We start from the raw sequence: 27,927 nt of genomic DNA, 5'->3' as shown, positions 1-27,927 counted from the left end.
TAGTGCCTTACAAAAGTATATTAGCCCATCATCTATAGACATATAATAAATAAAAGGGTAAAAATAACTATAACATTGTAAACATTAAAGTTAAAACCCAATACTCTTACGTTAAGACTAATAGACTAGCTTGCTGGATGTTTAAGACCAAGACTTAAAGATTAAAATTAAGATAAAAGGGCCAAGAAAACCAATATTTGGCTCTTGCCCTCTGAGTTAGCTTGAACCCAGGGAAGAAAGGGAAGAGCTTTGCACTTCTGGGTCACGTGACTGAAATTACTGAGACCCTAAAAAGAAAGCCATCCTGCAAAAGAGGAAGGCCATTGAAAAGAGAAGGAAAGCCACACAACCCGTCCTAGCACAGATGGGCTAGTGTAGCTAAGAGGCTGCTCACAAGTTCCCCAAGAGTAACCCCCAAGGGAACTCTGCAGACTCTCAACAACAGATAGGAACAATTTGACCAGCTTGATCTTAAACACCTAGCATGAACAGTTAGAACCAAAACACAGTCATTCCTGGACACCATAAAAACAAAACAATAAGTATTTTAATGTAACTTAAGAGCTACACTTGTGTTAGCTCCCCAAAATAAGTAAGTGTGGAGGTGACAAAGGGTTCTTAGACAAAAATTCCTGATAACTATCAAAAAAAACCTGCCAGAGTTACGAGTTTTTAGTCAGTGTAAGGCCTACAGATCTTCCTAACCTCCTATACAGGTAGGCTTAATCAGCTAGTATGCTAGTTTGCTAGTACGATTCTCTAGCCCTAAATAACAAAGAGAAAGGGATCTCTACTAAGTACAGAGGTCATGCCAATAAAAAATATTTTACAAAAATCAGATGACATTAGGTAACTTAAGTAAATGTTGTGTTTACATTCCTGATAACTCTGAAAATGTTAAAGATTTACAAATAAAGCCCTCATCTTCTCCAGCCTTGTTAGGCTTCGTTAGGCCTTGATATGGGGACATCTCAGCTCTTCCACCTCCTGGTAAGAGAACATTAATTTCTATTACCTTCATGATATTCATTGACATGTTCTAGATGCTACAACATTTATTTTGTACTAATCCCATTTCAGTTCAGATGTCTTTTTGTTTCTTTCATAAAAGCAGACTTTTACCCCTTGAAGGACCCAATTTCTAATAGGGGACTTCAAACTGTCTGCCCCACCCCATGTCACCACACAGCAAGAGCAGTCTTAGTCCTTTTCCCTACAGCAGTTAAAAGTCCCTAAAAATAGAAGGGAAATAAAAATTACAGTCAGTGCAGATAGGTAATCGGGTCAAAACACAGAATGGAGGCCAATTTGGGGCCCAGAAAGTTGGAGACCACCTCTGGGAGATTAAAATGTTAATGCTTCCAGAGCCCCTTCCTCCGCCCTTACCAAGATAACCTGCTCCTGCTCCAACCTGTTGCTAAGTCTGTCCAACAGACTTGGACAGCCCCAAGAGACCACTGATTTCCAACACCCATTCCAGCCAGGAGACTATGTCTATGTCAAATGGTTCCAGAAAGAAGGACTAATGCCCGACTGGAATGGACTCATCACATCTGAGTCAAGGCAACAGAAAAGTGGACAGCCCTCAGAGACCCCCAATCACCCTCTAAAGGTTAGACTGGAAAAAGATTAATCATGCTTTTTCTCTTGCTTGGACTCTGTTATAAGACCCAAGCTACTAAACCAACGTATTTTGTCAGTCAAATTAATGTATATGCATGGCCATTACAATCCTTATCTAATTTAAAAGATAAATCAAGGATTCTTGCACCTCTTCTGTAGTACTTCAGACGTCCTCAGGCCCATATGACAACCATCTTGTGGCCCCTGAGGGAACATGGTTTGCTTGTACATCAGGGGTAACTCCATGCCTGGCCCTTCAACTTTTTGAGATTGCCAAATAGAATAAATTCTATGTTACTGTCCACATCATTCCCCAGGTGTCCTATTATGGTGGGGAGGGAGGAAGGGAACATCTGGGGCTAATGCATTGATCTTAACGAGTGGCCCTGTCTTAGTTCCCCTCCTAGTGGAACTAGGCTGGCTTCACTGCTGTAGGGACCACTGCACTCATTACTAGAGACCAAAATTTCAAAAACCTTAAGTCAACAAATAGATCTAAATTTAAGTAAATTTAAAAACTCTGTAAGCCACTTAAAAAATTCCCTTGACTCACTTGCTGAGGTAATTTTACAAAATAGAAGAGGGTTAAATTTGCTGTTTTTAAAACAAGGAAGATTACATATGGCCTTAGGAAGACCTGTTGTTTCTATACTAACCACTCGGGTGTTATTTGTGACAATTTATCTTTAATTAGAAAAAGGTTGAAGGAGAGGAAGAAAGATCAAAAAACAGGAAAATTGGTACCAAGATCTGTTCTCTTGGTCCCCCTGGTTAACTACTCTAGTAACTGCAATGGCGGGACCTCTCATCCTAGTTATACTGGGGCTTTTAATCAGGCCATATATGATAAAACTGTTTAACTAAATATGTTAGAGAAAATTCCAGTCTGTTAAACTAATGATGTTATACACCCACTACAATCACCTCTACACTAATGATAAATCAATGATTTGATTATGTACATAAAACCAGTGGGGAATGTGACAGGTTGACATATTTAATTCCATGGAAATGTTATAGACCAGGCTATATGGGCAATGACCAAACAGACTCCATTTTACCTGGAGACTCCATACTATGTAGGAAATGCTTCTCCCGTGGGAATACCCTGCCTCTGTACCCATCAGCAGTTGCTTAGCATGTTTGGCAATACAAAATGGCAATTCTTATATAATGTAAAATTGTCCTTTTTGATTCCTGTATTTCTTAAACAATATACTATGTCAACAGCAATTGTCCAGATGTTAGCAACCATTCTTTAACTTGTACCCAACTAAGGTCATTTTGACCCACTTCCCCTTCTGCTTATGATTTTAGATCTCATGATGTTAGTTTTGGGTCATAGCAACAGACACTTATGATTGATATACTGACTTATGGTATAAAACCCATGCAAACCTATGGTCAGGGCTGTTCTCCCAACAACCATTTTGGGGGCTGGGTGAGACAGTCAGCCGGCAGGCTAATAAAGACTCTCAAATTCGAACTTCCCTGTGGTGATCTGTCTGTTCTTAAATTGCGCCCCACAACAATGAGACGCCGGGGAAGAGAATCTAATAACAGTGCATAGGAGAAAAAGCTTCTGTTTAAGAAATGAAAACAAAACAATCAATAGAAGCTGAACAAGAAATAGATACTAGTCTCAGAGTGACTGGAACAAAGAGGGGGTGGGGCAAGAAGATGATGAGCAGGGGCAGGCAGAACCTTTCAAGGGGGCAGGTGGGGCAGGAGGACTGGGAGCCCCCAGAGCTTTTGAAGGCAGAGAGTGACAAGACCCAGCTTCACTCAGAGGGACCTTTCTGCCTGCTGGGCTGTGGAGGATGGATGCCAGGGAACGGCAGGGGTAGGGGATGAGGAGGCACAGATTAGTCTAATTGCCAAAGAGTGAGTGGCTGTATTGTCTGTTTATGTTTTGACAGAAAACCGTGCTGGCCAGGGAGAGGCTCCCCTCCCAGGGCTCCCCAGCTCTTAGGGAGAGCAGGGCTCCGCAGGAGGGAGCATGCGTTGGATATACAGACTGCTGTGGTTTGGGTCTGCAATGCCCCCCAGAAACTCATGTGCTGAAATCGTGGTCCCCAGTGCAGCAAGTTTCAGCGGTGGATCCTGAAGGCTCTGACCTCACCAGTAGATTACTAATCCCTTGACAGTTGAGTGGATTACTGGGAGGTGGGACCTAGTTGGAGGAAGCTGGTCACTGGGGGCCCCTAGTCTCTCTCTCTGCTTTCCAGCCGCCATGAGCGGTGTGGATTTCCTCCGCCACACCCTTCAACCATGAAGTTTCTGTCTTGCAGCCAGCTGACCATAGACTTAGTCCTCTGAACTTGTGAGCCAAAATAAATCTTTCCTCCTCTAAGTTGTCCTTGTTGGGTATTTTGGTCACAGCAATGAAAAACTGACTAACACACATGCACTAGCCAATCTAGAGCTATGCCAGGTGGCAATATGAATAGGCCTTTGTCATCCCAAGGCCAGGGACAGACTATTAGAGACCCCCTGTAACTTAGAGCCTGCCAAAATTATTGCGACTAACCAGTCCTGAGCTGCTCAGCCCGCGCTACACTGCCTTTCCCACAGAAACCCCGCAAGGGCTCTGGCCTCATGCTTTGCCTTGCGCCCGACTCCTGCCCACCCTGGTGTCCTTCCCTGTGCCCTGCGTGGTGTGCCATGTCTCCTTGCCTAGGTCCTGTGAGTAAAACACATTTTTCTTTTTCTTGAGCCTGTTCTGTCTCCTTTGGGGAGCATACCTGAGGACAGGGTAAAAGAACACAGAACACAGGCCTGGGCTAAAAAAGGAGGCAGAGAGATAGGCAGAGGGAGAGTCAGCCAAAATGCACTTTGGAGCTGGGCACCGAAAGAACATCACATGATCTCACTCTGGGGTGGAACCTAAAAGAAGTAGCAGTTGATCTTGCAAAACTGACTATAGAATGGTGGTTATCAGAGGCTGGGAAAATGGAGAGGGGCCTGAGGAGAGGTTGGTCAGTGGGTACCAAGTTACCGTCAGGTGGTGCACGCCTGTAATCCAGCAACTCCGTAGGCTGAAGCAGGAGGATGGCAAGTCGGAGGCCGGCCTCAGCAACTCAGTGAGGCCCTAAACAATGTAGTGAGACCCCGTCTCAAAACAAAAACAAAAAAGAGAAAAGCAGCAGCAGCAGCAGCAGCAGCTGTGGTGTGCAATTGTGACCACAGAACACATTTCAAAAAGTTAGAAGAAAGGATCTTGAAAGTTTTCACCATAAAAAAATGATAAACCCTTGAGGAGATGTTCAACCTGATGTTTAACATTATGTAATGCATATGTGTATTAGGACATTACATGGTAGCCAATTACTATGCACAATGCTACGTTCTTATCTATCAGTTTATACACACATGCACACTTTGGAGGAAGAACTGACAGGATTTGGCTGGTAATGTAGGCGCTGCGGCCAAGGAAGGGGGAAGAAGCAAGGATTCTGCTTGAGAAGCTGGGTGGACAACTGCAGCACTTCTTAAGGCCGTGGGGCAGGTCGGAAGAGGAACTGGTTTGGGGAACGAGAGTCCCGATTTCCCACTTGAATGTGTTAATTTTGACAAGTGCAAGTGGACATTCAAGTTTGGAGTTCAGCCCACCTGTGGGGAAGGTACCCAGGTGTGGAAGGTGTGTGATGCTTACCCAGGGAGGGAGGGTAAAGAGAGAAGCAGAGAGAAGGTGGGCCTGGCCTGGAGCCTGCCAAGCCAGCAATCGAGGGAGGAGATGCGAAGGAGAGGCCCAAGAGGTCTGAGGGAATCAGGAGTGTGGCCATCTGGAGGCTAAGAGGAAGCAGTGGCCAGTGCACCAAGTGCTCCAGCTTCGTGCAGCCACCCCGCCTGGCTCCCGGCCCAGCCCCCTCTCTCCTCCGCTGCCTGTCCCTCTCCACAGTGCTGATGCACATCCACACTCGGCCCTGTCTCTTGTCTGTGGCTGTCAGTCTGTGAGCTTCTGCAGGGCAAGGGCCGGGTCTCATCTATCTGGTCCTGGATCCCCAGAGTGCCACACAGAGCAGGAGGACCCTCAGGAAGTGTTGGGTGAATGAATGAAATGAGATTTTCCCTGAGATCGGTCCCCTCTGGGAACAGGTAATTTTCCAATTCTTTTCTAAGTGAGTTCTTAAATGTCATCACCTCCTCTTTCTCTCAGTCTCTCTCACATCACCTTTTTCATCAAATCCAGTTTAAGAAGGGAGGAGTAGGGTTTTTGATGACAACACTCTAATCCCCTTTGCTTTAAAAAAAAAAAAAAAGATGTGTTTGGAAACAGAAAAGCTGAAGCTGAATCCAGGGACATGAGGCAACCTCCAGTTTTCAACACCACTGAGACGGGCGACAGTCCTCACGCCCGGGAAAGGCGAGCCTGCTGAGCCACAGTGAACCTCAGCCTCGGGCTTCTTCTCTCCAGGAACTCAGCCCCAGTGCTGACAGAGCCACCTGAAGTCTGCCTCAATGGCACTGGCATCGCGTGCTGGGAAAGTCCTGGATGTGGGAGCAACAGATCTCCATTCGAGACTGTGGCAGGACCTGGGGGTCTGAGTCTCAACTTTTGACACAAGAAACTGTACATCTCCTTGGGCACCTTCATCCACAACTACCAACCACTCTGAAAACCAGGTACCTTTTCATGATCGAATTGGTATCAAGGCCCCAGTCGACAGGAGGACATTTACAATCTTTATCCCACCGAATGAAACTGTTTAAACATTTGTATGCATAAATATTGATGTATTATGCGGTGTGCTGCCCTGGAGATGCTACATAATAGACAGTTTATAAGCCACAGCCAAAGAATTCTGAATTCCAACATGCCTACCCCAGGGTTTCTGATAAGGGATTGTGGCTCTCTACTGGACCACATTAAATTGATTCCTTGTCTTTAAAGTGGGGGTAAAATATTGATGAGTACAACAGATAATGCCCCTAAAATGCTCGGCACTGTGCCTTGGCTAAAAAGAAAAAGGCAGTTCTTATTACTGGTGCTCATAAAACAGGCTGTCGGCGGGGATTCAGTGAGACAGCAGAGTGCCTGGTATTAACAAGTGCTCAAAGCATATTGGAAGGAATGGAGCGGGTGTTCTGGAATAAGAACGTGCTATACAGTGAGGTGCAAATAGATGCAAATGAGGGGCTGGAAAGGCTTACCCATCTGTTCTGAGTCTCAGCCTGCTTAAGAGCCATCCGGAAGTGGGACTAACTTCGATTTCCCCTGCTCAAGCCCCAGACTCTGCTACAACGTGCTGAGAGGCAAGAGTGGGGCAGGCCCAGCTTCACCACCCCACCTGCTGAGGATCAGATGCAAATCGTCTCCCAAGGGGAAGGAGCATTAAACGGAGCCACATGAGAACTCTCCGGGAGAGAACACTGATGCGTCTGTCTGGAGCGCCCGAATCTGGCATACTTCCTAATCCCCGCCCCAAATGTGCAGGTGTTTAGGCCCATTTTAATTTCAGGAATTAGCATCAGAGGCAAACCTGAGAGTCCATTCATTTCTTTCTGGACCTCATAGATGGCCTGAATCTATTTACTCTTTTGCTAAGGCCAATCCTTAATCTGGTAATTGAAAGTTGTCCAAATAAGCCAATTTTGTATCCTGTAGCAAAGCACTAGGAATGGGTGTAGACATGCTTCCTGGAATCTGGAACCCAAGTCTCCAGGGAAGGAAGGGTTGGCAGGGCAGCCAGTATGACTTTTGAAACACTTTTTCTCCATGAACAACACAAGGCATTGGACAGCCAGTGGGGTCGAAAAGCCCTTCGTCTGTTTGTCTCTCAGAATTTTCGAAACTGTACAATTCTGAAGACTGGTGGTGGACTGTCACCTAACGGGGGAAAAAAGACCAATTTGCTTCTACGTTCATGTAAAGGGCAGACCTCAGAATTAAGAGCTGCCCGGTATCAACACCCTGTTTCAAGTGGGAGAGTGGAACTCTGAAGTCCTCTGGCCCCACAGCTGGCGAACTCAGCCAGCCCTGGGGGCACAAGCCGTGGGCCCTCCGGGCACCTCAGAGCCTCTGACTTACAACTCAGGTTTCTCGCCAAGTCCATCCTGTAGTCCCACATGGGCTGCTCCCAGGACTCAGCCACCCAGGACTCAGTTTCCTGTACTCGGCTTCCAAATAGAACCACACGCATCCTGGAAGGTGTGCGGATCGAGCTAAAGATGTGGGGCATTTTGCAAGGCAGGGTCTCACTGTAAAGCCAGCTGTCTTCCCCTCCTCCTTTTCTGCTGGTTTTTCCCTGAAGGGTCAGACAGACCCTTCTCATGGCCCCCGCGCCCCACCTGTCTCACTCAGAACAGCACACACTCCTTCAGAGAACCCCACAGGTCCACCCCAACAGGGTGAAGTGCAAGTATCCCTTCCAAACAGAATTCCTCAGAGCAGGGAGGAAATGGTGGCAGAAGAAACCTAACCTTCATCTTGCTACAGCCTAACGAGCTCTCTGCTCTGCCCATGATTCCTCCACTGGGTCTTGGAACCTGTCTCTTGTCCCTGAGGAATTACCCCTGCTTTGTGCCTCAGGCATTTTGGGCTTTGGGGATGGGCCCAGGCCCAGGCCCTGGCCCCTGGTAGGTACCCTCGAGTCCTTGTGTGGAGGAACCGGAGGAGCCTCCGTCCTGCTCCACCACGGATCCATCAGCTGACACGGAACCGGGGTACTGTGCACTGGGTGGTCCTTGGAGCTGGAGACCCATCAGTAAAGACCACCACCGAGCTTCCGTTCCTGAGGGAGGCCAGAGACTCAACAGGGTAGACAGTGTCAGGTGGTGACGAGTGTTGCAAAGGAGACGAACAGCAAGGTGTGCCTGGGTGGTGGCCTCGGAGGAGACTCCATCCCTTTTGTTTTGTCCTTGTTGTGGCGCTGGGAAGAGCGCTGCCCACACTAGGTGAGCTCCTCCCCGTGGTCCAGCCCCAGCCCAGCCCAGGATGCCACTGTTTGGTCCCCCATGTCATTGATTGTAAACGAGGGTGTTTAGATCAGCATCCTAGGTAAAAGTTAGGCTTAGGGCTAAGACTTCCATCAGCAGAGTCCTTGATGGACGCCTTGAACAAGCCATTTGCACTCTCTGAGCCTCTGTCTAACAAGCAAAATGGAGATGCAAACACCCTCCTCATAGAGAGTTCTGGAAAGGACAGACATAGACCGTGTCTACGAAGCACATCGTGCCCAGCAGTCAGTAAATGCTCCACAAAAGGAAGCTGTAATAATGAGGGTGTTTGTGTATTATTATATGTAATTATTAGAGCTTATTAATTGTACAAAATAATGGGCTTCATTATGGCAATTTCACACGTGCATCTAAGGCACTTGGATGCAACCACTCCCCTGTTGTCCTCTCTTCCCCTTCCCCTCCCCAGCGATGGTGCTTTTTAAGGGGAGAGAGTGGAGTCCTACAGGCAGAGCCGTGGGTTCGCCCGGGAGAGCACTCTTGGTCCTCCAGAACAGCCGGGGACACCACGGCCCACTAAGTGTCGTGATAAAGTCAGCGCTGCCACCCTCAGGGAAGGGCGCAGCCTGGTCAACCGGTGGCTCCTCCTGTTTGCCAGGTGCTTGCGCTAACGTGGCAGGGGCGGAAGCCAGGGCTGCTTCGCGCAGGAGACGAGCTGGTCAGTCAGCGCAAGCACAAAGCCAAAGCCACCCTTCTCAAGTGGAGTCCTGGGTTCTCAGGCCTCAGTCTCCTTGTCCATGAAACCAGTCTTTGGACCCAGATTCCCCTCCCAGGCTTTCCTGATCGACTCAGGACCTGTCAAGAGACCAGCTGCAGGACTGGAAGTCTCATTTTCAAAAGAACAGGTCCCTCAGCCACAGGGAGCACCTCTTGCTGCAGTGCCCTTGCTGCTCGGAAACGTGACTCGCCAGGGTCGCACAGCATAGAGTGGTGACACTGGGGTTCACATCCATGCGGACGCCTTGGTGTGGTGGACAGACAATAGGATTTCCCAAACAGTGCTTACAGGTGGCAGATGCTGGCTAATCTGGAGCTGATGAAGCTCGGGCATGGGGTCCCTCGCTGAATGGGTCCCCTTTCGAGACCAAGCCTGATTTCTATTGGGGTGGGGGTGGGGAAGTCCCAAATGCTTCCTAGAGGTGGAGAGTGCTGACCCTGCCTGGAAGAATCACTGCCCAGCTCTGTGGCCTCTGCCTCTGCAGGCAGAGGTGAGGGGCTGACCCTGCTTGTACACCTACCCGGATCCCAGGAACCACCTTGCCCTTGTGGAGCACCCAGGATCCTCCCCTTGGGCCCCGAGGGCAGGGAGCTGAACTGGGCATGCTGCTTTCCCTGCTCAGGGGTGGCTGTGGTCCTGGCCCCGCGGCCACCGCATGCCTGCCCCATCCAGGAGGTCCAGCTGCTGACTGTGCCCAGCAAGGATCAAAGGGATGAGTTCTCTGGAGACCTGGCTGGAGCCAACGGAGCAAGAAACCGACCAAAGCTTTACAGCTGTACATCACCAATAACGAACTGTGAAGCCAGAAGAAACTCTTCTAAACTCTCAGGAATAAAAACTAACCCCGGATTAGCTGTGCTAGAGGAAACCCTGATTTATCTGGTGTTTACGCCTCTATTGAAGATGACACTAGGAAACCCACGTCAAGATAAGAGGTAGAAAGTATGTAGCCGAAATACGACAGGTGCACCAGGCAGCCGAGGACTAGGAATCAGCTTTGTCTTGTTTTTCCATCATTTTATTACTGCGTTAGCTTCTGCGTTTTGTCATGCCTGGGGGTTTGTCCCTGTTTGTTATTTGTTGTGATATCCCTCTCACAGTCTCAGTATTCACTCCCAGACCTAATGCTGCGTTTGCCCCATGGAATCAGCTGCAAGCCCTGCAACGCCTGGATCTTTCTCGACTGAGCCAGGCCAGGCCAGGCCCTGGCTTCAACCCTTTCCAGCACATTACAGATGTGAAAATGGAGGCTCAGGAAAGTTAAGTAACTTGCCCCGGGTCACAATGGTGAAACTGGGATTCAAATCCAGGGAGCAGGCCTCTGTGTCCTCTTAACCTCTCAGGTGCGCCGAAATCATGGGGGCTTAGCCACAGACTCACCACTCACATCTGCTCGGGGCCCCCTCTCTTCTCGCCTCTTATGATTACTACTTAGCAAATGACCCAAAGCCAGCTACACACTGGCCAGACCCTCTGCAGAGCCGGCTTTTCCCTGACCAGCTGGGGCCCCTGACCGTCTCAGCTCCCGGGTGTCTGGTGTGGGGCATCCCCTCACCTGTCCTCGTGTTTCTTCCTCTCCTTGGTGACCTTGGCTCCACCTTTTGGCTGAGGGGACTGAGCTTTAGGGAAGGGGAGTAGCTGGCCTGAGATCACTGGGCGCACCCAGAAATGGTGGATTTTAAAGGCGGACCCTCTACCTGCAGGCCCAGCTCTGGGCACCAAGATGATGCCTAGCGGGAAGAGGGACAGGGCTGATCAACCTGAAGCCACGCCCAGCTGCGGGGCAGGGAAACCCTCTCCATTGGAGGAAGCACTGCAGGGGGTGGTGGTGCAGGGAAGCCTGTTTCCAGGTCTGTTTTCCACTACAGGGTCAGAGGAGTAAACATAGACCCAGGAACCTGAGCGACAGGGCTCAGATTAGACACCTGGCTAACCCCTGCACAGCCATCCGGCGGAGCAACCTGTTCCCTCAGTCACGTCGTGTAGTGCTGTTCCAGAATCCCCTTCGGGAAATCTAAAGCCTGGCTCCAGTGGTAGCTGTCCCCTGCTGCCTGGGCCAGAAGTCACTGTGCAAGGATTTTTCCAAAGAGAACCGAAGCAAGAGACATGGGAGGTGCTGTACCGTCCTGAGGGGCTCGGTACCCACCCACAATCCCACCCCCGGGCCCCAAGACTCACCCCCTGCCCCTGCATTGTCACCTTGAATCCTTCAGAGAAAAGTCCAGGCCACAGCCACGGCCAGCCGCAGCCCTACGAGGTCCTGCCAAAGGAAGCAAAAAAAGCAGAATTTATATCGAAAGACCCTGAGCCAGCATCCCGCCAACCGCCACTTCCAGATCCAGTCCTGGGGAGAGAGGGACTTGGTTCCCTTCCAAAACGACTGCAGGGACCGGGGAGAGGCCAGGGGATGACGAAGATCCTCCCCCAGGTGGGTCCACGCGGCAGCCCCAGGGGCCCAGGCCTGGCAGAAGCAAGTCACTTCAGCGTCTCATATACCTCATCCTCTGCTTCTCTCCTTCCAGAGCAAAAGGCTGAACAACAAGGTTCTGCGCAGCTCGGTCCTGCAGAAGGAGGCAGGGCTCAGAGGAAGGGAAGGTGCTGCTTTCCAGCTCCTGTCAAAAGAATAAACAGCTGTTTCAGGAAGAGGCGGCAGACAGGTCCCGGGCAGCCTCCGCGGGCTTTGTTCCCTGGGAAATGGGCTGTTTATCGGGCCTGTGGACTCAGAGCTGCGCGCCAAGGCGGAGTCGGTCCTCTCTGGGTTCTCCACAGCTGGCCTCCCTCGCAGTGAAACTGCAGGACCACACGGAGCCGAGCATTGTGGGAGGGAAGGCCACCACCCTGCCGAGGAGTGCACAGGCCACCCATGCCACCCACGCCTGTGGGAAAGTGGAAACCATTTGGGACCCAAGCAATCTCAAGGGCTGGCTCCCAGTAACAGTCAGTGGAGAAGAATTTTTAAAACGCTCCTAAACCAGAGGCAGGCGGGTGAAGCACCCTGGAGTGTCCGCAAGACCCGCACTGCAACTCCCTCAGAGCTCCTCAAAGTGAGGTCCTTCCTCTGCCCCGGGGGCTCTGGAAGTCGCTGGCTCCCATTGGTTGGAAAACTATTTTTTGGAGAATGCTGAGAGCCCCCGTATCGGGAACTGCACCAGGAGAACTTTGAAAGGTCACGGAGGCCCACCCGGCCCCTGGGCTGAACAATGCGCAGCCCTTCCCACACCCACTCCCTACTCCTAAAATAGAACCCTCCAGCTGGAGGGGACCTTAGAGCAGTGGCTTTCCAAGCTCAACTTTTTTTAAAAAGCAAATGAAGTCGTTCTCAGAAGCCCCACTACATTAAACAGAGAGCAGAGAGGGCTTGGGCTCCGGCGAGGCGGAGACCCTCAAAGCGACCTCCCAGAGACCCTCAAAGAGACCTCCCGCTGCCCTCCCGACGCTGCTGGGAAGTGCAGTCAGCTTGGGAGCCCAGACTAAGCGAGGGGACTAAGCACAGACAGGAGGGGGTCAAGGACTGGTCCTGGGTCACTCAGCCCTGCGGAATCCAGCCTCTTCCTCCTGTTCTCAGAAGGAAGTGTCACTGCTTCCTCCTGGAGGGCATGAGCTAGTCGATGGCGACCTTTAGGGTCTGCAAGTCCATCCTGCCGGCTGGAGCCTCCTCAATGTGCAGGAACATACCCCTGGGGTCCCGTCGCAGCTCCCAGCTCCACACCAACAGACATGTGCTAGAACGTTCATAACGCACCCCACACTGGACCCCCCAGGCCCCTCAGCAGAACAGGTGGGTTGCTCCTCAGCGGGCTCGGCCGCAGCAGCAAGCAAGGATGGAAAGAAGCCAGCACCAGAGGACACAGGCTGGCCCATTCTGTTTATTTAAAGTGCAAAACCATGTACAATTAGCTGATGGTGTTAGAAGTCTGGATGGTTTCCCTGGGGGTGGTAGCGCCTGGAAAGGGGCCCTGGGGAGTTCCTGGGGGGCTGGACAGGTTCTCATCTGGGTCGTGGGGAGACAGGTGTGTCCACGCTGTGAAAACGGGAGTCAGAAGCACAGAAACCGTCCTGCGGGCAGCTCTGCTCTCTCGGGCACTCCCTCCTCGGCCTGGACGTCAAGGGCCACAGCACCACGGGCGGGCCTTGCCTTTTCCGTGTCTTGGATGCCCCCCGGGAAGGGGCCCAGGGATGGGGCTGTGTCCAGTGACCCAGGAACGTGGACCAATGGTCAGTGGGGGAGGGAGAAAGAAGCCTGGGTTCTAAGGAGCTGGGGAAGTAATGGGAGCCTCGTTCCTCGTTCGTTGCTCCTGCGGCGCTGGGGATGGAAGCCAGGCGGGTGCCCCCCATCCAACTCCACGCCCAGCTCTGCGCGGGGCCTTGACGAGCAGGCCAGCTCTTGGCTCCCTCCACCCCTGCGGACCCGCGCGATCACCATGGAGAGGTAGGGAGGGCCCTTCCCCACCGTCATGGATGAGGCTCTGGGAGGCTTGTTCGAGGTTGCCCGCAGGGACCCCCGGTGCTGTGCTGCTCTTCCTTCCCAGGGGCCTCCGGGGGACCCGGGAACCGAAGGCTAAGTCTCCAGGCTGGCCAGCCACAGAGCAGACTCCTGGAGGATTCGAACCCAGACTTACCCCTCCCCACCCACTTTCATCCTCCAGCTCTCGAAACAAAGGAGCACGATTAGGGTCATTCCTTAACCGAGAGGCAGGGGACCATCCTGCTCTGCTGCCCCAAGTCCAGCTGCCCAGCCGCCATCGGAGCAAGGAACCACATCATGCCACCCCTAGCAGCGCACGGATCCGACCGACAGCAGCCCCGTCAGGCCTCACCCAGAGAATCCCAGGCCTCATCTCGGGTGCAGGAGGCTGCAGCCCTGTGCTGGGAGCCCTGGTTTTGCGTCCGACGGCGTCCTGCTGGGAAGTCGGATTTCCACCCTCCTTACCTCTGTGGCAGGGGGAGGGTTCAGTGTTCTTGGCAAAAAACCTACAGAAATGAAGCTTGCAGGCTGTCATTGTTTGCTTCATCCTAAATATGTTTAGGGCGGTCACAGAAGTCATGCTTACTGCTGCTTACAAGCGATACATCAATTTGATGGGTTCCCTGCCCCGCATAATGGGAATCATACCACCCCCACCTCTGAGGGTGACCGAGACACTGTAACATGTGCTGGTACTGAGCACAGACTCTGTGACCTGGCCGTCTGACTGTGAATCTGGCTCTGCCCCTTATGCTGTGCCCTCCTGGGCAACTTACTTAACTTCTCTGTGCCTCCACTTCGACATCTGTCAACAGGGAATGATAGCATTTGGAGGGGTAAGTGCTGTATATAATTCCCGTCAGCGCAAGAATTAAAGGAGATAGTCCTCAAGAAGGACACACTGCTCTCAAGGTGCTCAAGAACCGTCAGCCCCTGGTATTCGATTAACCTAATGGTGTCACGTACTCAGTTATACATTTTGTTATAAATATACGTTTTGATCACATCGGTTCCAGCAGAGGCAGAAAAAAGAGAAAAAGAGAGGCCTCTAGCATGATACTTTCAGACTACTGCAGATTCGTGGGTCTGGTTGAAATGACAAATCACTGCAGTCAGAAGAGTCCGTGCCCATAACACTGTGTCTCTGTGAGGACAGTCGATCCAGGTCGGAGGAATTAAATCATCATCACCCTCTCTGAGCAAGACACGGCCAGTCGTCTTGAGATCTACCTCCGTCCCACCCAGTCTGGAACAAACCACACCACAGCCATGCTGGAGAACTCCCTCGGTGGCCCCAAACCTCTCTCCCCAGCTGCAGTCAGCCTCCCTCATACAAGGCGGTCCCTCCTTGGAGTTAACCCTGCTCCTTCATGCTGTTGGTTAGACTCTTCCCAGATAAGGAAGACGTTGGCATTGTTGACACCTTGCACGGTGTGAGGAGCTCTCACCCAAGGACAAGACTTAGGGCACAGAGGACAACCCGTGGAGGATTTCCTCAACCCGTGGAGGATTTCCTCAACCCACCTCCTTGGGATCCTCCTGACACTTCCTTGGGCAGATGGCCCTAGGTGGAGGTGGGAAAGGAGCCCCTGGTGGCTCTGATTATGACCTAGTCCAGAAAGCTGTCCATGCCCTTCTAGAGAGGATTACCTCTCCCCTGGCTCGAGAGAGTCTTGACAAGCCATGCAGGCCAGCCCCCTGCCTGAGAGCAGAACTGCATCTTTAACAGGCGAGAAGCTCAGCTTCCCTCAAGGTCACAGTCGTGTCCTGTTTAGAGCCTCCTGTGTCAACAAAGCCTCCTTTGACTTTCACACAAGCCTAAGACAAAGATTATGACAGAGTCACGAAAAAGGAAACCGAGGGTCTTGTCAGAACCCTGCCCAGCTGTGTGGTCTGCAGGGGTCTTCCCTTGACCACCTGACCACCCCACCTCTACCTTTCTACCCCTGTTGGTGCAGAAGTCAGATCAGTCCAGGATGCTAACCGACGTGGCACAAGGAGGGTGGCCCACGTCACTAGAATGTAAACCCTGTCGGCCTGGGACGCGCCTTGCCCTCTAGTTCACTGCTGGCATTTCAAGTTCCTGCAGCAGCCCTGGCCCCTGCGAGAGGCTCAGCAAACACCTTTTGAGCCAGAGCAACATCTGCAGGGGCCTGGCAGGCGTGGAAGTGCGAACGGACCGGGTGGACGGCATGGGGCAGAGGGTGCGGGTCCTCCAGGGAACTTCTGCCAAAATCACATCAAAGCAGATTTTTCTTTTTTCCCTTTTAGAACTTCAAATATTTATTAAGATAAAGATCTAGAGGGGGCGGGGGAAAAAAGATAAAGATCTGAAAACGAACGAGCTAGAAAGCCTACATTATCAGAGAAAGAACAGCAGAATGCACTGACGGAAAAGAGGGTCGCGGTGCCATTAGGTGTCGGACAGACTTCCAGAAAGAACAAGCGTCCTCTGGCCCATTTCCGGAGCCGGTGTGTCCGGCCAGGGCAGCATGAGAAAGGGGACTCGCAGGCCACCTTCACTCATGAATATGAAGAAATCCGATTTAAAAGGACAGACAGACAGAACAGCTCTGCCGGATAGCACTTCCCTGGCTGCTGAATGTGGGAGTCACCACGGACGATTCTCCCTTCAGGAGAACCTTCTTTGCCGGAGGCTAGAACTATCAGGAATGCTTGTGTGACCCAGGCACGGCGCCCTCCTCTGCAGGGACTTTCTCCTCCATCCGTGAAGCGTGGGGGCCCCACCTGGCCTGCCTGGTGCAGCTGCGATCCGGGCTCCCACAGAAACCTGGCTGGGGAATCTCAGGAGGCTCCCTGGAGGAGGTGACCTGGCTGGACCTTTCCACATGGGCTTCCAGAGCCTTCTCCCTCCTTCCAGAGGAACTCGGGCAACTCAGGCCCTCGGCCCTCTCTCCCTTCTGGCTCACTCCCAGACACCAGCTAGGACACGGGCCTTCTGGGCAGGATTTACGGCCTCCTCCACTCAGGCTCACTTCCCTGTCCTTCCAGGCACCTTCTGAGCTGGCCAGGGTTCGCTCTCCATGGGGGACCCAATGCCACAGAATGGCCAACCCACTCAGGAGCTCCCTGATCCCCCCCAGGGAAGTTCCAGTGAGAGAAAAGAGGAGCCAGGAGCCAGGGCTCGGGTTCTGACACAGAAACAGGGGCCACCAGCCAAGCAAATCGCCCAGAAACCCAGCTTCCTGCCACAGGTCTTAAGGTCTGGAAGGGCCTGGGGGGACGGGGGGACGGGGGACGGGGGACTTCCCTCCCACCCTGGTCACAGCAAAGGCTGGTGAGGACACAGACTGGAGGCCCGCAGCCCTGCTGGGCCTCCCTGCCACCCAGCCTCCAAATGGTTTGCAATGAGAAAATGTTAAAAAAAAAAAAAAAAAAAGTTAAAGTCAATCCTAATAATACAACTAGCAAAAGAGAGTCCAATAGCACACTTAGAGGTTCACTGGCACGGTCCCAAGTCACACGGCCTTGGGCAAGTCCTTTCCCCTGCCCGATTGACCCTTGCTGTTCCCCTCCAGACACGCTTGACGTGGAAACAGCATTCCCCGGACCCCTAGGACGCCTCGTGACTCTTTGATTTGTCACTTTTTAGGTGAGAGAACTTGGCAGGGGCCCGTTGGGGCTCGTGGGCTGGCAAACCTGGCCGGTGAGCGTGCAGCCTCCAGAACTCTAACGCCATCTCCTCGGAGCTCTGTTCCCTGCAGAGCAAACACTCCCCTGCATCCCCGCGGCTGCCCCTACCAGGTTCCTGCAGCAGCGTGCTGGCTTCCATCTTCCCCTCCGAGGTTCTCAAGGACGGCAGCCACGTGCCACCTACCTTGAGGTCCTGGTGCTCCTTGTACAGGGCCTGGCACAGAGGAGGTGTGAGGAATGGTGGGCAGGTGGCCAGACAGTGCCTGACTCTCCGGAGCTGCAGTGACAAGTGAACCCACCCGAGGCCGCTGAACACAACAGGCACCTGTTCTTTCGCAGTTCTGGAGGTCATGGGTCCAAAATGAAGATGTTGGCAAAGCTGCTTTTTGGGGGGGCTCAGAGGGAGAATCTGTGCCATGCCCCTGGCTTACTGGTAGATGCTGGCCATCTGCGGGGTTCCTTGTGGCTGCCAACCTACAAACTGCCTCTGCGGTCACAGATACCCCACCCCAAGTGTGTCTCGTGTTCTAATTTCCCTCTCTCACGAGCATACTAGCCGTGGAGCGGCGCCCGCCACATCCACTGTGATTCCATCTTATCTTGTGGACATCTGCAAAGGACCTCTTTCCAAAAAGGGTCACGTTCACAGGTACCAGGATTTGGGACTTGAACGTATTTATTTTGGGAGACAATTGTAGCCTCCAGAGACAGTTGCCAAATAGCTATGTCAAAATCTGACATCAAGAAACTCAATGAAAGCACGGAGCTCAAAGCTAGGTTTTGGTAGGCCCTGGAATGAAGGTCAGGTGAGGTCACTATCGGGACCTGTGTCAAGATGCTTGTCTGGGAAGGGTTGGAGATAGGGTGTCAGCTAGAAGAAAATGGAGAAAAAGGGAACTGCTAGAGTACACAGCGGATGTGGCAGTCATGAGGAGGCAGAGCCAGGGAGAGAAGGAGCTGGAAGGCTCTGAGGGAGAGGACAGTGTCGAAGGCATGGCCGCAGGGCCGGGCGGGGTTGTCCCAGGCACAGAGAGAGGGCAGCAGGGGCTTCTCCCTGGTGCAGAAGGGAAGGAGATAAGGACAGGTGGGTTGCTGGTAAGTTCAGGGGACACATGGGGGAACAGGAAGTTGAGAGGTTCTGGTCCAGAGCAGCTGAGCTGTGAGGACACGTGGGTGGCACCAGGGATGTGGGAGCTGAGAGGAGGTGGCAGACCCCACAGAATCTTACCACGAAACCGCATTTCATCCTGATAGACGGGGGACCCTCAAGGGGCAGGAGGCAGAGGACGCGACATGATTTCCTTCTTAGCTGTAGGGTGAGGGTGGGTGGGAGAAGGAAAGTCTCCAGCCTAGAGGACCAGCCAGGGGGCACTGTCAATGTCCAGGGGAAAGACCTGACCAAACCAGTGGAAGCGGCTGGCAGATAGGAAGCAGCTGTGGTTTGAGAGAAATGAAGGAAGTGGCACCATGTGACCTTCTGGCACATGAAATGAATTCTCTTTCAAATTTTGCTTAAATGTCACCTTCCTGGTGAGAAATTCCCCCTGATTTAAAGTTCCTTTCTAATATTAGGTAGTTCTCTTAATTGTCTTTTAAATTTCTTTCTTCCTCTAGCAGAATGTCAAGTTTGGGGGCAGATATTGTTTGCACTGATGTGGAAGCTCCCAGCAGCCAGTAAGCATTGTGGGTTAAAAGCCAGGCCTCCTGTAGGGCTTGGCATCCAAGCGTTCCATAAATGTTAGCTATTTTCATAATTGATGGCAATAATAATAATGATAACAGTACACAGTGAGATGGAGGGAAGGAGTCAGGAAGGAAGAGCCCAGCGTTGCTCTGTGTGGACCACGGACACCCAGCAGTATCCACGTCCCCTGGGAACCTGATGGAAACGCAGCCCCCAGGCCCCAACAAGGGCCGCAGAATCTGAATGTCTCAGCCGGGCCTGGGAATCTGCATTTCAGTTTCACACGACCTCAGATGACCCCCAATTCCCACTACAGTCTGCAAAGCTCTGCTCTGAGCTGTTGCCCAGGCTTCTGGTTGCAATAGGTGGTAGGTGGTGTTGCCATTGGCTGAGAAACAGAATAAGGAGTCGGAGTGGAGGAAGGAGTGGGTTCATTTAGATGCACTGAGCTTGAGGAACCGACCGAAGACAGCCCTGCAGTGAGAGAGCCATCCGGAGCCGGATTTGGGAGTTCCACTGTGCTGGCAAAGGAGAGGCTGAGCTGGGCGCAGTGATGCATACCCGGAATCCCAGCGGCGTGGGACGACCTCTTGAGATGAGAGAATCACAAGTTCAAGGCCAGCCTCAGACACTTAATGAGGCCCTAAGCAACTTAGTGAGATCCTGTCTCAAAATAAAAAACCAAAAAGGGTGGGGGATGTGGCTCAATGGTAAAGTGCCCTGGGTTCAATCCCCAGTGCCAAAAAAAAAAAGTGGGGGCAGCCAGGTGGGCGGGAGCAGGCAGAGGAATGCTAAGTGAAGAAGGGGGTCCTTAACGGGCACTGCCTGGCACTCCAGGGGCACAGCAAAGAGGCAGGAGGTCCAGGGACAAGGCACCCGAAGGCCAGGGGAGGACCCCAGGCGCTGCCCACGTGCTCGCCAGTCAGAGGGCTGCAAGTCAGAGGACGGGGAGCTGCCATGGGGCCCCAGGGGATCAGCGCCCCACCTGGGCCTGCTCATCTGACCCCACGGGCCCTACCTGCCTCTGGAAAAGAGAAGCAGCGATGGGTACGTGCCTGGGCAGGTGACCGCTGTCTAGCTGGGTGTGAGGGTGGCAGGATGGCAGGCAGCTGCTGAGGACCCGAGGGAACCAGAGGAATGTCCTGACTCTTGGGCTGACAGGGAAGGCCCGCAGGCGAGGGACCCCAACAGTGTGTGCCCGGTTGGCTTCACCCGCCCTGTCTCCCCGTGGGTGACAGGTCGAACTGCAATTGTGTCGCAGCACGCCTGATGGTCAGCGCACCTGATGGCCAGTCAGATATTCGGCAAAGACCTGGGGCCTCAGAGCCCAGGCCCAGGTCTTTCAGAGCACCTGACGCAGCTTGGAGACCAGCCTGGAGCTGGGACCCGGGCTCCGGGGGAGGAAAGGCATCTGCACAGGCGGGGAGCTGCGCCTCATCCCAGGCTCGCTGGCTGCCCTCGGGATGCTGAGAGCCAAGTTCTGAGGACGACTTCTCCCTCCCCAGCCAAACTGGAAGGCCCCGAAGCAGCCCACGCCGTTTCATGGGAGAGAGGTGAGGAGTTCCAGGCTGGCTCTGTCTCCTCTCCCTCCCTGAGGCAGACACATTTCTCAAGGGGACAACTCCCAGCCCCAGCCTCGTTGCTCCACTGCTGTCCCCCAGCTGGCTGACAGCACCGTCTGTGGGGTGACCTAGAGGGATAAGAAAGTCACTCCCGCCCGCCTGGTTCAAGTCGGGCAGGTTCTTAGGCCAGAAGTAATTTCCCAACTCTCCCGGTGTCCTGTGAGCCCGCCGCCCTCCCGGAGGTGCTCACCCTGTCGCCTGAAGGCTGAGTGACGGGAACCCACCGCCCTGCCAGGCACTGTGGCACCCCGAGGCTGTTCTGAGGGTAAAACAGATTTGCAGTGTGGGGCTGAGCTGGACCTCCCAGGGGGTTATTAATGATAACGACGCTAGTTCGCTCATCCACGGTTTCCTTTAATCCTTCCTGCAGGCAGGGAGCAAGTCCCCTCTCTACTTCCCAGACAGGGAAACTGACGCTCACCGTCCGTCCAGGAACACAGACTAGAGCACAGAGCGGACACCCTCTGTGAGCATCACCTCCCTGGGGGACCGGGAGGCCGGGCTCCTTCCCCGGCACAGCCCCTTCCCCGCAACTCCAGGGACGCCTTGCCCGCCAGTTCTGGTCTCACCCAGACGTTTGGAGGGCGTTCCTCATTCTGAGGACGTGCATGGGAGCAGGGCACTCCTTGCACACACAGGAACAGGTGTGTGCAAAGACGCCCAGGTGCCTGTGGACGCTGGCTCCCACTGACACGCTGCCCGGCCTGGCTGGTGCGCGGTGGGGCTCCTCCGTGCCAGCTGCTGGGAGCCCTGCTCCTCTCCACAGGCCTCTCCTGTGGTTCTGTGGCTTAGTTAGTGTCCTGGTTTTGCCTTTGGCACTTGCCTCTCTGCTCCTGGCACGGGCACATTCTTTCCTCCCTTTAAGGATGTGAAAGTGTGGTTTGGGGAAACCCCTGCAAAATCAGGGTGACCGCAGAGCTCCTTTCCCTGGGAAGGCTCTGGTTTGTTCCAGCTCTGGATCAGGTGGCAGGTAATTTTAGTCCTCCCTTTTATTCTCAGAAGGGCACCTGTCTGGAGGATAAATCACAGGGTCACAGTTCAATGACATCTTCCTCCAGTACCCTTCCAGCTTGGATCCTCTGGGATTCAGGGCTTGTTTTTAATACCTACTGGACCCTTAGGACCCAGGGTACTTCCTGTGGCTGCTCAGAGGTGGCGCATCCCAGTTCTTGAGTGGTCCTCCCTGCCCTCACTTCTCCTCCACCTGGGTCCCCGTAGCCAGGAGGGCTCGGCCCTGCTGCTTCCGAAAGACCCTCTGGGGCTCCCACTCGCTCCTGCACGTTCGCAGCCTTGCTAAGTGGTTCCCTGCCTGATCTGTTCCTCCCCAAGTGAGACCAACTTGCAGGAGTTGCTGCACGGCCAGGGGTATTCAGAGTCTAAGATTCACTACAAACCCTCAGGTGGTTTTCTCTCACATATTTTCCCCCTTTTATTAGATTTTCCTGAGTCTCTTGTAAGAAGCTGACTCAAGCATAAAAGACAGGTCAAGAATTAATCTCTGGTGAAGAAGCTGCAGGAACCCTAGCAGGAAGCTAAAAGCAAATGAAAACGATCCCCCAAACCAAGAGATGAAATAAACAACTCTTCAGGCCACCATGGAGATGACATTTTTTCCTACCTGTTCTTGGTACGAGACAGCCGTGGCTTCAAATTCCAGCAACACTAATTTCTTGCTGTGTGAACCTGAGTTAAATCATTTCATCCTCTGTGAGCCTCAGTTTACTCATCTATAAAATAGGGATGATAATTCCTTACTCTTGGGTTGTTGGTGTAGCTTGGTGGTAGGGTATTTGCCTAGCATGCAATTCCAGCACTGAGGGGGGAGGAGGGAGAAAGAAAGAAAGAAAGAAAAGAAAGAAAGAAAGAAAGAAAGAAAGAAAGAAAGAAAGAAAGAAAGAAAGAAAGAAAGAAAGAAAGAAAGAAAGAAAAAAAGAAAGGAAGGAAGGAAGGAAGGAGAAAGAAAGAAAGAAAGAAAGAAAGAGAAAGAAAGGAAGGAAGGAAGGCAGGAAGGAAAGAGAAAGAAAGAAAGAAAGAAAGAGAAAGAAAGAAAGAGAAGAAAGAAGTAGGGTCTTAAGTGGCTCATGCTTATAGTCCCAGCTACTTAGGAGGCTAAGGCAGAAGGCAAGTTTGAGGCCAGTCTGGGCAATTCAGTGAGGCCCAAAATAAAACAAAACAAAAATTTCTTATTCTGAGTTGTCAAAAGGATCAATAATAATATCTGTAAAGCTGCTGGTACCCAGAAGATGTTAGATAAGGCAACTTGGGTTACCACGCCTGGTGCCTAAGGGCATCGCTTCATGGACCAGGAGATGGAGCCTGCATCTGAGCGAGAGCCCTGGCTGTTGACCAAATGCATGACCTTGGGCCAGTGACTTGAGTTTTCTGAGACTTGGTTTCTCTCATCTGTAAAATGTGAGTAAGGAAGCCTCTCTTACTCGCAGGTGAGATGGTGCCCATAAAGTGCTTGGGGTAGGGTCTGGTATTAGCGAGTGCCCAGTAAATAATGGCTACTCAGTTTCTGGTGATGAATATTCCAGAAGTCTGCCACACAGGCTCTGGCAGGCACAAGCTGCTCTGTGTATCTAAGGAGTCCACCATGTGCCTATGTTCTCAAAACAGCCAGTCCTTCTTTGGCATGGGACGGGGCAGATCCAGAACATTGTTTAATCCTCCTTCCTGCTGGGGCTTCCAGCACAGCTGGAGGGACAGGGCCATGCTGCTTTGTGCACCCTGCAGCCAGGAGGTTGGCTGACACCATAAACCTGGGGACTTGCCCAAGGCAACTCAGTTGAGACTGGGCCTGGATTTAGGTAGAGCCAAGGACTCCCTGACCTCCTCTCACCCAATAGGAAGTCTGAAAGCCACTGATTCCGTCATAGGACCATGTGTTCATCTATTTATTCACTCAGTAAATATTTATTTAGCACCAATATTAGCACCACTCCCCACGTGCCAGGTACTGTTTGGGCTGTTGGGTCTACAATGACATGGCCTCTGTCTCACTGTCTAGTGGGCAGCTGGGCCCAGCAGACAAACATGCTCCTAGATACCTTCTTCCACTGAGAAGCGCCCTGGGACAGTGATGGCAAAGGTCCTCTCACCAGCACCACATCCAGTCGCCCCCTTACTCTGAACTCCATGGACGTCTGGAGGACTCCGACAAGCTCACATGCCTCTATGCGGGGTTGTTCTCCTCCTGAGCATGTCCCCAGCCTTCTGAGCTGCCTCATTTTACACATGAGAAAACTGAGGCCCCCGGGGGGGACGAGACTTATCCAAGGCTGCGCAGCCTTGAAGTGAGGAGGCGGAAGAGAATGGCACCTGGGAATCCAACATCACTCTGCTCTAAGGTGCCTCTTAACCGCAGCACAGGAAACCGTTAAGACCAGGGAAGGGGCTGGGGGCTGCTGTCAATCATCTTCTTCCTGAGTTCCCTTATCTGTGCTCTAGAAAGCCTCAGAAACCTCTGCTAGAGATGGCCACCCCGCTGTCCGTCCTTCTCCACTGCTCTTAATTGGTCCTGGGATGCCATGCTGGGCATTCTGAGGGCATAGGATGCCATGGGCGAAGGTCGCGTGGCTGGGGGTAAGCAGGCCTGGCACTGAGAAAGAACACCCTCCCTCAAGCCGAACACAAGGCAGAAACAGCGAGGATACCTCAGAGGCGCTCCACTGCCCAGACAGCACGTGGGCCCTTCTGCAGAGGCCAGTTGTGAAACAGATTCCACCTCGCGGCTTTCGCCCTCCCCAGGGCTCATACCCCCGGAAGGAGCCTGGAGCCCACTGGTTGGTTACCTCCTTCCGCGCTGCGCTTCTGCCTTTTGTTTTGCAGAGATATTGGCAGCCACGTGCACCTTTTGGTTCCTCTGCTTAGTGTTCCAGACTGACAAGCCACTTTGGGGTTTTTCTTGTCTGGGTGTGGTTTCCTCGCACTCACAATGGAAAGCCCAGGGGCTGCTCTGTCTGTGGGACCCAGGCCGATACCTTGGCTGACTGAGCTGACATCAGCAAGCTGGGCTCAAAGGGGGACATCCAACCCAGGTACTTTCTGGTGCTGTTCTCCAGATATTTCTAGTTCCCCACCTTCATGGGATTGCATTTCGTGACTGCTTGGTTGGTTGGGCATGCCAAGCAGCTAGTCTGACTGAAAAGATGGGAGTGGGCCTAAGCATTTAATTGTCTGTGCAATATCTTCCAGGGCTCTCTTGGCGCCACGGAACATATCCAAGAAGATCGGTGTTCCATCAGCCTAGCTCCTTGGACAAAGACTGTAGCCTCAGCTGGCCCAAGATGCTCATATTACTGGAGAAAGAATCCCCGCATCCCATGCACACACACACAAAATAGAAGCAAACATTTGTGGTTTGGGGCCTGAAGATGTAGGGGTGTTTGTTACTGCAGTCTAACCTGCTCCACGCTGACTGATACACTACCCACCTCAGAGTAAGAGAGCATCTAGATATTAGTTACCGTATTAGTCAGGGTTCTCTAGAGGAACAGAATCAACAGGAAGTATGATTATAGAAAGGGGATTTGTTAGATTGGCTTACATGACCAGAAACGAGATAGTCCACAATGGCTGTCTGCAGCTAGAGAGCTGGAGGAACAGCAGCTGTGCAGTCCAAGACACAGAAGCCCCTAAACAAGAAAGATCAACAGAGCTACCCTAGTTGGAGACTGGAGTTCTGGAAGCTACTTGGAGAATCACTGGCAGAGTCTGCTTTGGAAGGAAAGAAGCGAGAGTCCGATATCCTCAGATGATGGAAGCAGCGATTAAGAACCCCCTCAAGAAGGGCCGAGCTTGCATCTGCATCTGCTTCCTTGTTCTTCCAGTTTTTGTTCCATCCTATTGGGCAGAGCTGCCCATGCTTAGGGAGGGGCTCTGCTTCAGTTCACTACCCCACATTCCAATCATTCCTGGACACGCCCTCATGGACACACCCAGAGGCCTCTAAATCATCGGTATCTATTAATCCAATCAAGTTGACAATTCAAATTAACCATTATAGTTACTTTCTTCCCCAGAAAACTTGTCTTTTTAAAGAGTCCTGTGTGATTAAGGAAAGCAAAGTGGAAGCAAGAAATTTCTCCAGTGCACTGTGGAACACCCCTCCTCCTTTCGTCCCCAAGAGCGGGGAACACTGGCTGAATTGGAAAGGACTTATGAGGAAGTGCAGCATGCTCTCTCTGGCCTCCCTTTCCTACGACATAGGAAGGCCAGTCATTTGATCAGAGCAGATAGGTTGAGAGCCGCAGTCAAAAGCCCTGGGGCAGGACACTAACTGGAATGGAAGAGTAGGTGCCCACAGCACAGCAACCTGCTGGGTCACAACAGAACCAGCCACATGTCCATCCACTGGCCCAGGCGACAGCGGCAGAGATGCTAACTGACGGATCCATCCACAATTAGGGATTGGCTGGTCATGCGCCAGGAGGGCGAGGAGCGGGTGGTGCCGAAAAGCTGCGATGGGCACATGGTCCAGTCAGTGGATCATGGGAGAGGTGGAGCTCACAGTGGGCCTGGGAAGCAGATTCTATTATCTCCATTCTACAGAGAAGGAAATGCAGTCTCGAAGCGGTGCGGTTCCTTGCCCGTGCTCAGACAGCTAAGGGCCAAAGCCAGGCTGCTCCCAGCTTCAGTCCTTCTGAAATCCCTCAGCCCTTTATTGGGCTTCTTTTTTGCACCTTTTACCTGGTTCATTAATTACTATCACTTATGTGTGTCTTCTCTCCCGTTCTAGATTTAAACTCCTTGTACACAGGGATCTGTATCTTATCTAATCCTCTTAATAAGGACAACAACTGGAATAATAGCAGCAGGAGCAAGAGCAAATGCCGCTATTAACCGAGGGCTCCACACCAAGCCAGGTTCAAGCACATTCCGCTCATTATTTCATTCCGTGCTGACTAACTCTGTGAGGTCAGCACTGGACTCGTCCCCATTTCCAGATGAGGACACAGCTCCGCTCGACCGATCTGAGGTTTGGCCCCTAGTGTCAAAAACAACTACTGTTTAACATGACTCATTTCCACACTCACCCCATTTATTTCAAATTCACATGTAAAAACATTCTCAAAAGAGTTCTTGCAGGGTTTCCAGGAAGCTGACGGGGTCCCAGACAAGACAGGTTGAGAAACCCGGATTCCAGGGGCAGGATTCTGTCCTCCATCCATCCCAATGGAACCCAGAGTTCCCCGGTGAGACAGAGTAGAAGAATCTTCTGTCATGTTTGCCCAAGGGCAGGGAGTGACTAATCACTACTCCAGGACATCCACACATCACAATGACCTTGAATTTCCGCAATTTGACACGTCTGTAACATTCATCATGATAATTAACAAGTTCCATTTTTTTCCCCAATAAAAAATCAATTTTTAGCCCCCAGTGTGCTAACTGGAAAGCACCACTTGCTGATCCACAGATAGGGTAACAGGGGGGCTTGCAGCAGCTGCCTCTGGAGGTAACACGGGCCTCCTCGAGGGCAGGCTGGCGGACCACCCCCAGGGACCTGCTTTCTTGGTCTCTGCACACAGGTCTCACATACTATTCCATACTGTGTATGCTGAGGTATTAGAAGGTAAATCCCAGGTGTCAAAACAGGTATGTCGAGTCACAAGCCATGCAGAACTCACTGCGGTTCAGAAACCCCTGAGCTGGGGGATGCTGGGGGACTCAGGCATGAGGTTTCTGGGGGACAATGTTCCCTGACCACACCAGATAGCTGCCCCGCTTGTGAGAAGGTTAGAGCTGGGAACTGGGCCCAAGACTCTCCAGCGTCTGCTGGGCTATGTGATATCCATGCTGCCCCTATCTGGGCTTTGGTTTTCGAATCCTCCAAATATGGGGATTATACTAATTCCAATCACAAGGTACCTACTGTGTGCTTGGCATTGTGGGAAACATAAGGATAAGACAGACCCCTAATTTCTCCTCCTTGTTCTAATGGGGAGCTAGGCCTGGAAATTATGAACTGTTACAGAGGACTGAGGGAAAGAAAAGTGGGTGAAGATAGATGTTCTGGGGCCACAGAGGAAGAAGTAAGCCATCTCACTTTTTGAACTGGGACAATTTTGAACTGGGCTTTAAGGGTTGAGTAGGAGTTCAACAGATGGGGAAGGGCATCCCCAGGCAATTTTGAACTGGGCTTTAAGGGTTGAGTAGGAATTCGACAGATGGGGAAGGGCATCCCCAGGCTGAAGGA

General features: G+C 52.2%; 1 protein-coding gene across 4 annotated transcripts in view; it reads right to left on the bottom strand.

Annotated features, from left to right (window-relative positions):
• Ggta1 (glycoprotein alpha-galactosyltransferase 1 (inactive)) overlaps window positions 1-27,927 on the bottom strand; it is a 66,016-nt gene that overhangs the window by 21,030 nt on the left and 17,059 nt on the right. For 3 of the 4 annotated variants that reach the window (XM_047525292.1, XM_047525295.1, XM_047525293.1), the window contains exons 2-3: window positions 11,798-11,913; window positions 11,480-11,561 (exon numbers count right to left, since the gene is read on the bottom strand). In XM_047525292.1, coding sequence (XP_047381248.1) covers window positions 11,480-11,494 — 15 coding nt within the window. In that variant the 5' untranslated portion in view covers window positions 11,495-11,561; window positions 11,798-11,913. The remainder of the gene's footprint in view (window positions 1-11,479; window positions 11,562-11,797; window positions 11,914-27,927) is intronic. The other variant, XM_047525294.1, reaches the window with a different exon arrangement.

The sequence above is a fragment of the Sciurus carolinensis genome, chromosome 14 (genome assembly GCF_902686445.1).
Source record: "Sciurus carolinensis chromosome 14, mSciCar1.2, whole genome shotgun sequence".
In the NCBI taxonomy this organism is placed as follows: Eukaryota; Metazoa; Chordata; class Mammalia; order Rodentia; family Sciuridae; genus Sciurus; species Sciurus carolinensis.
This window is presented reverse-complemented; position numbering and strand designations above follow the sequence as displayed.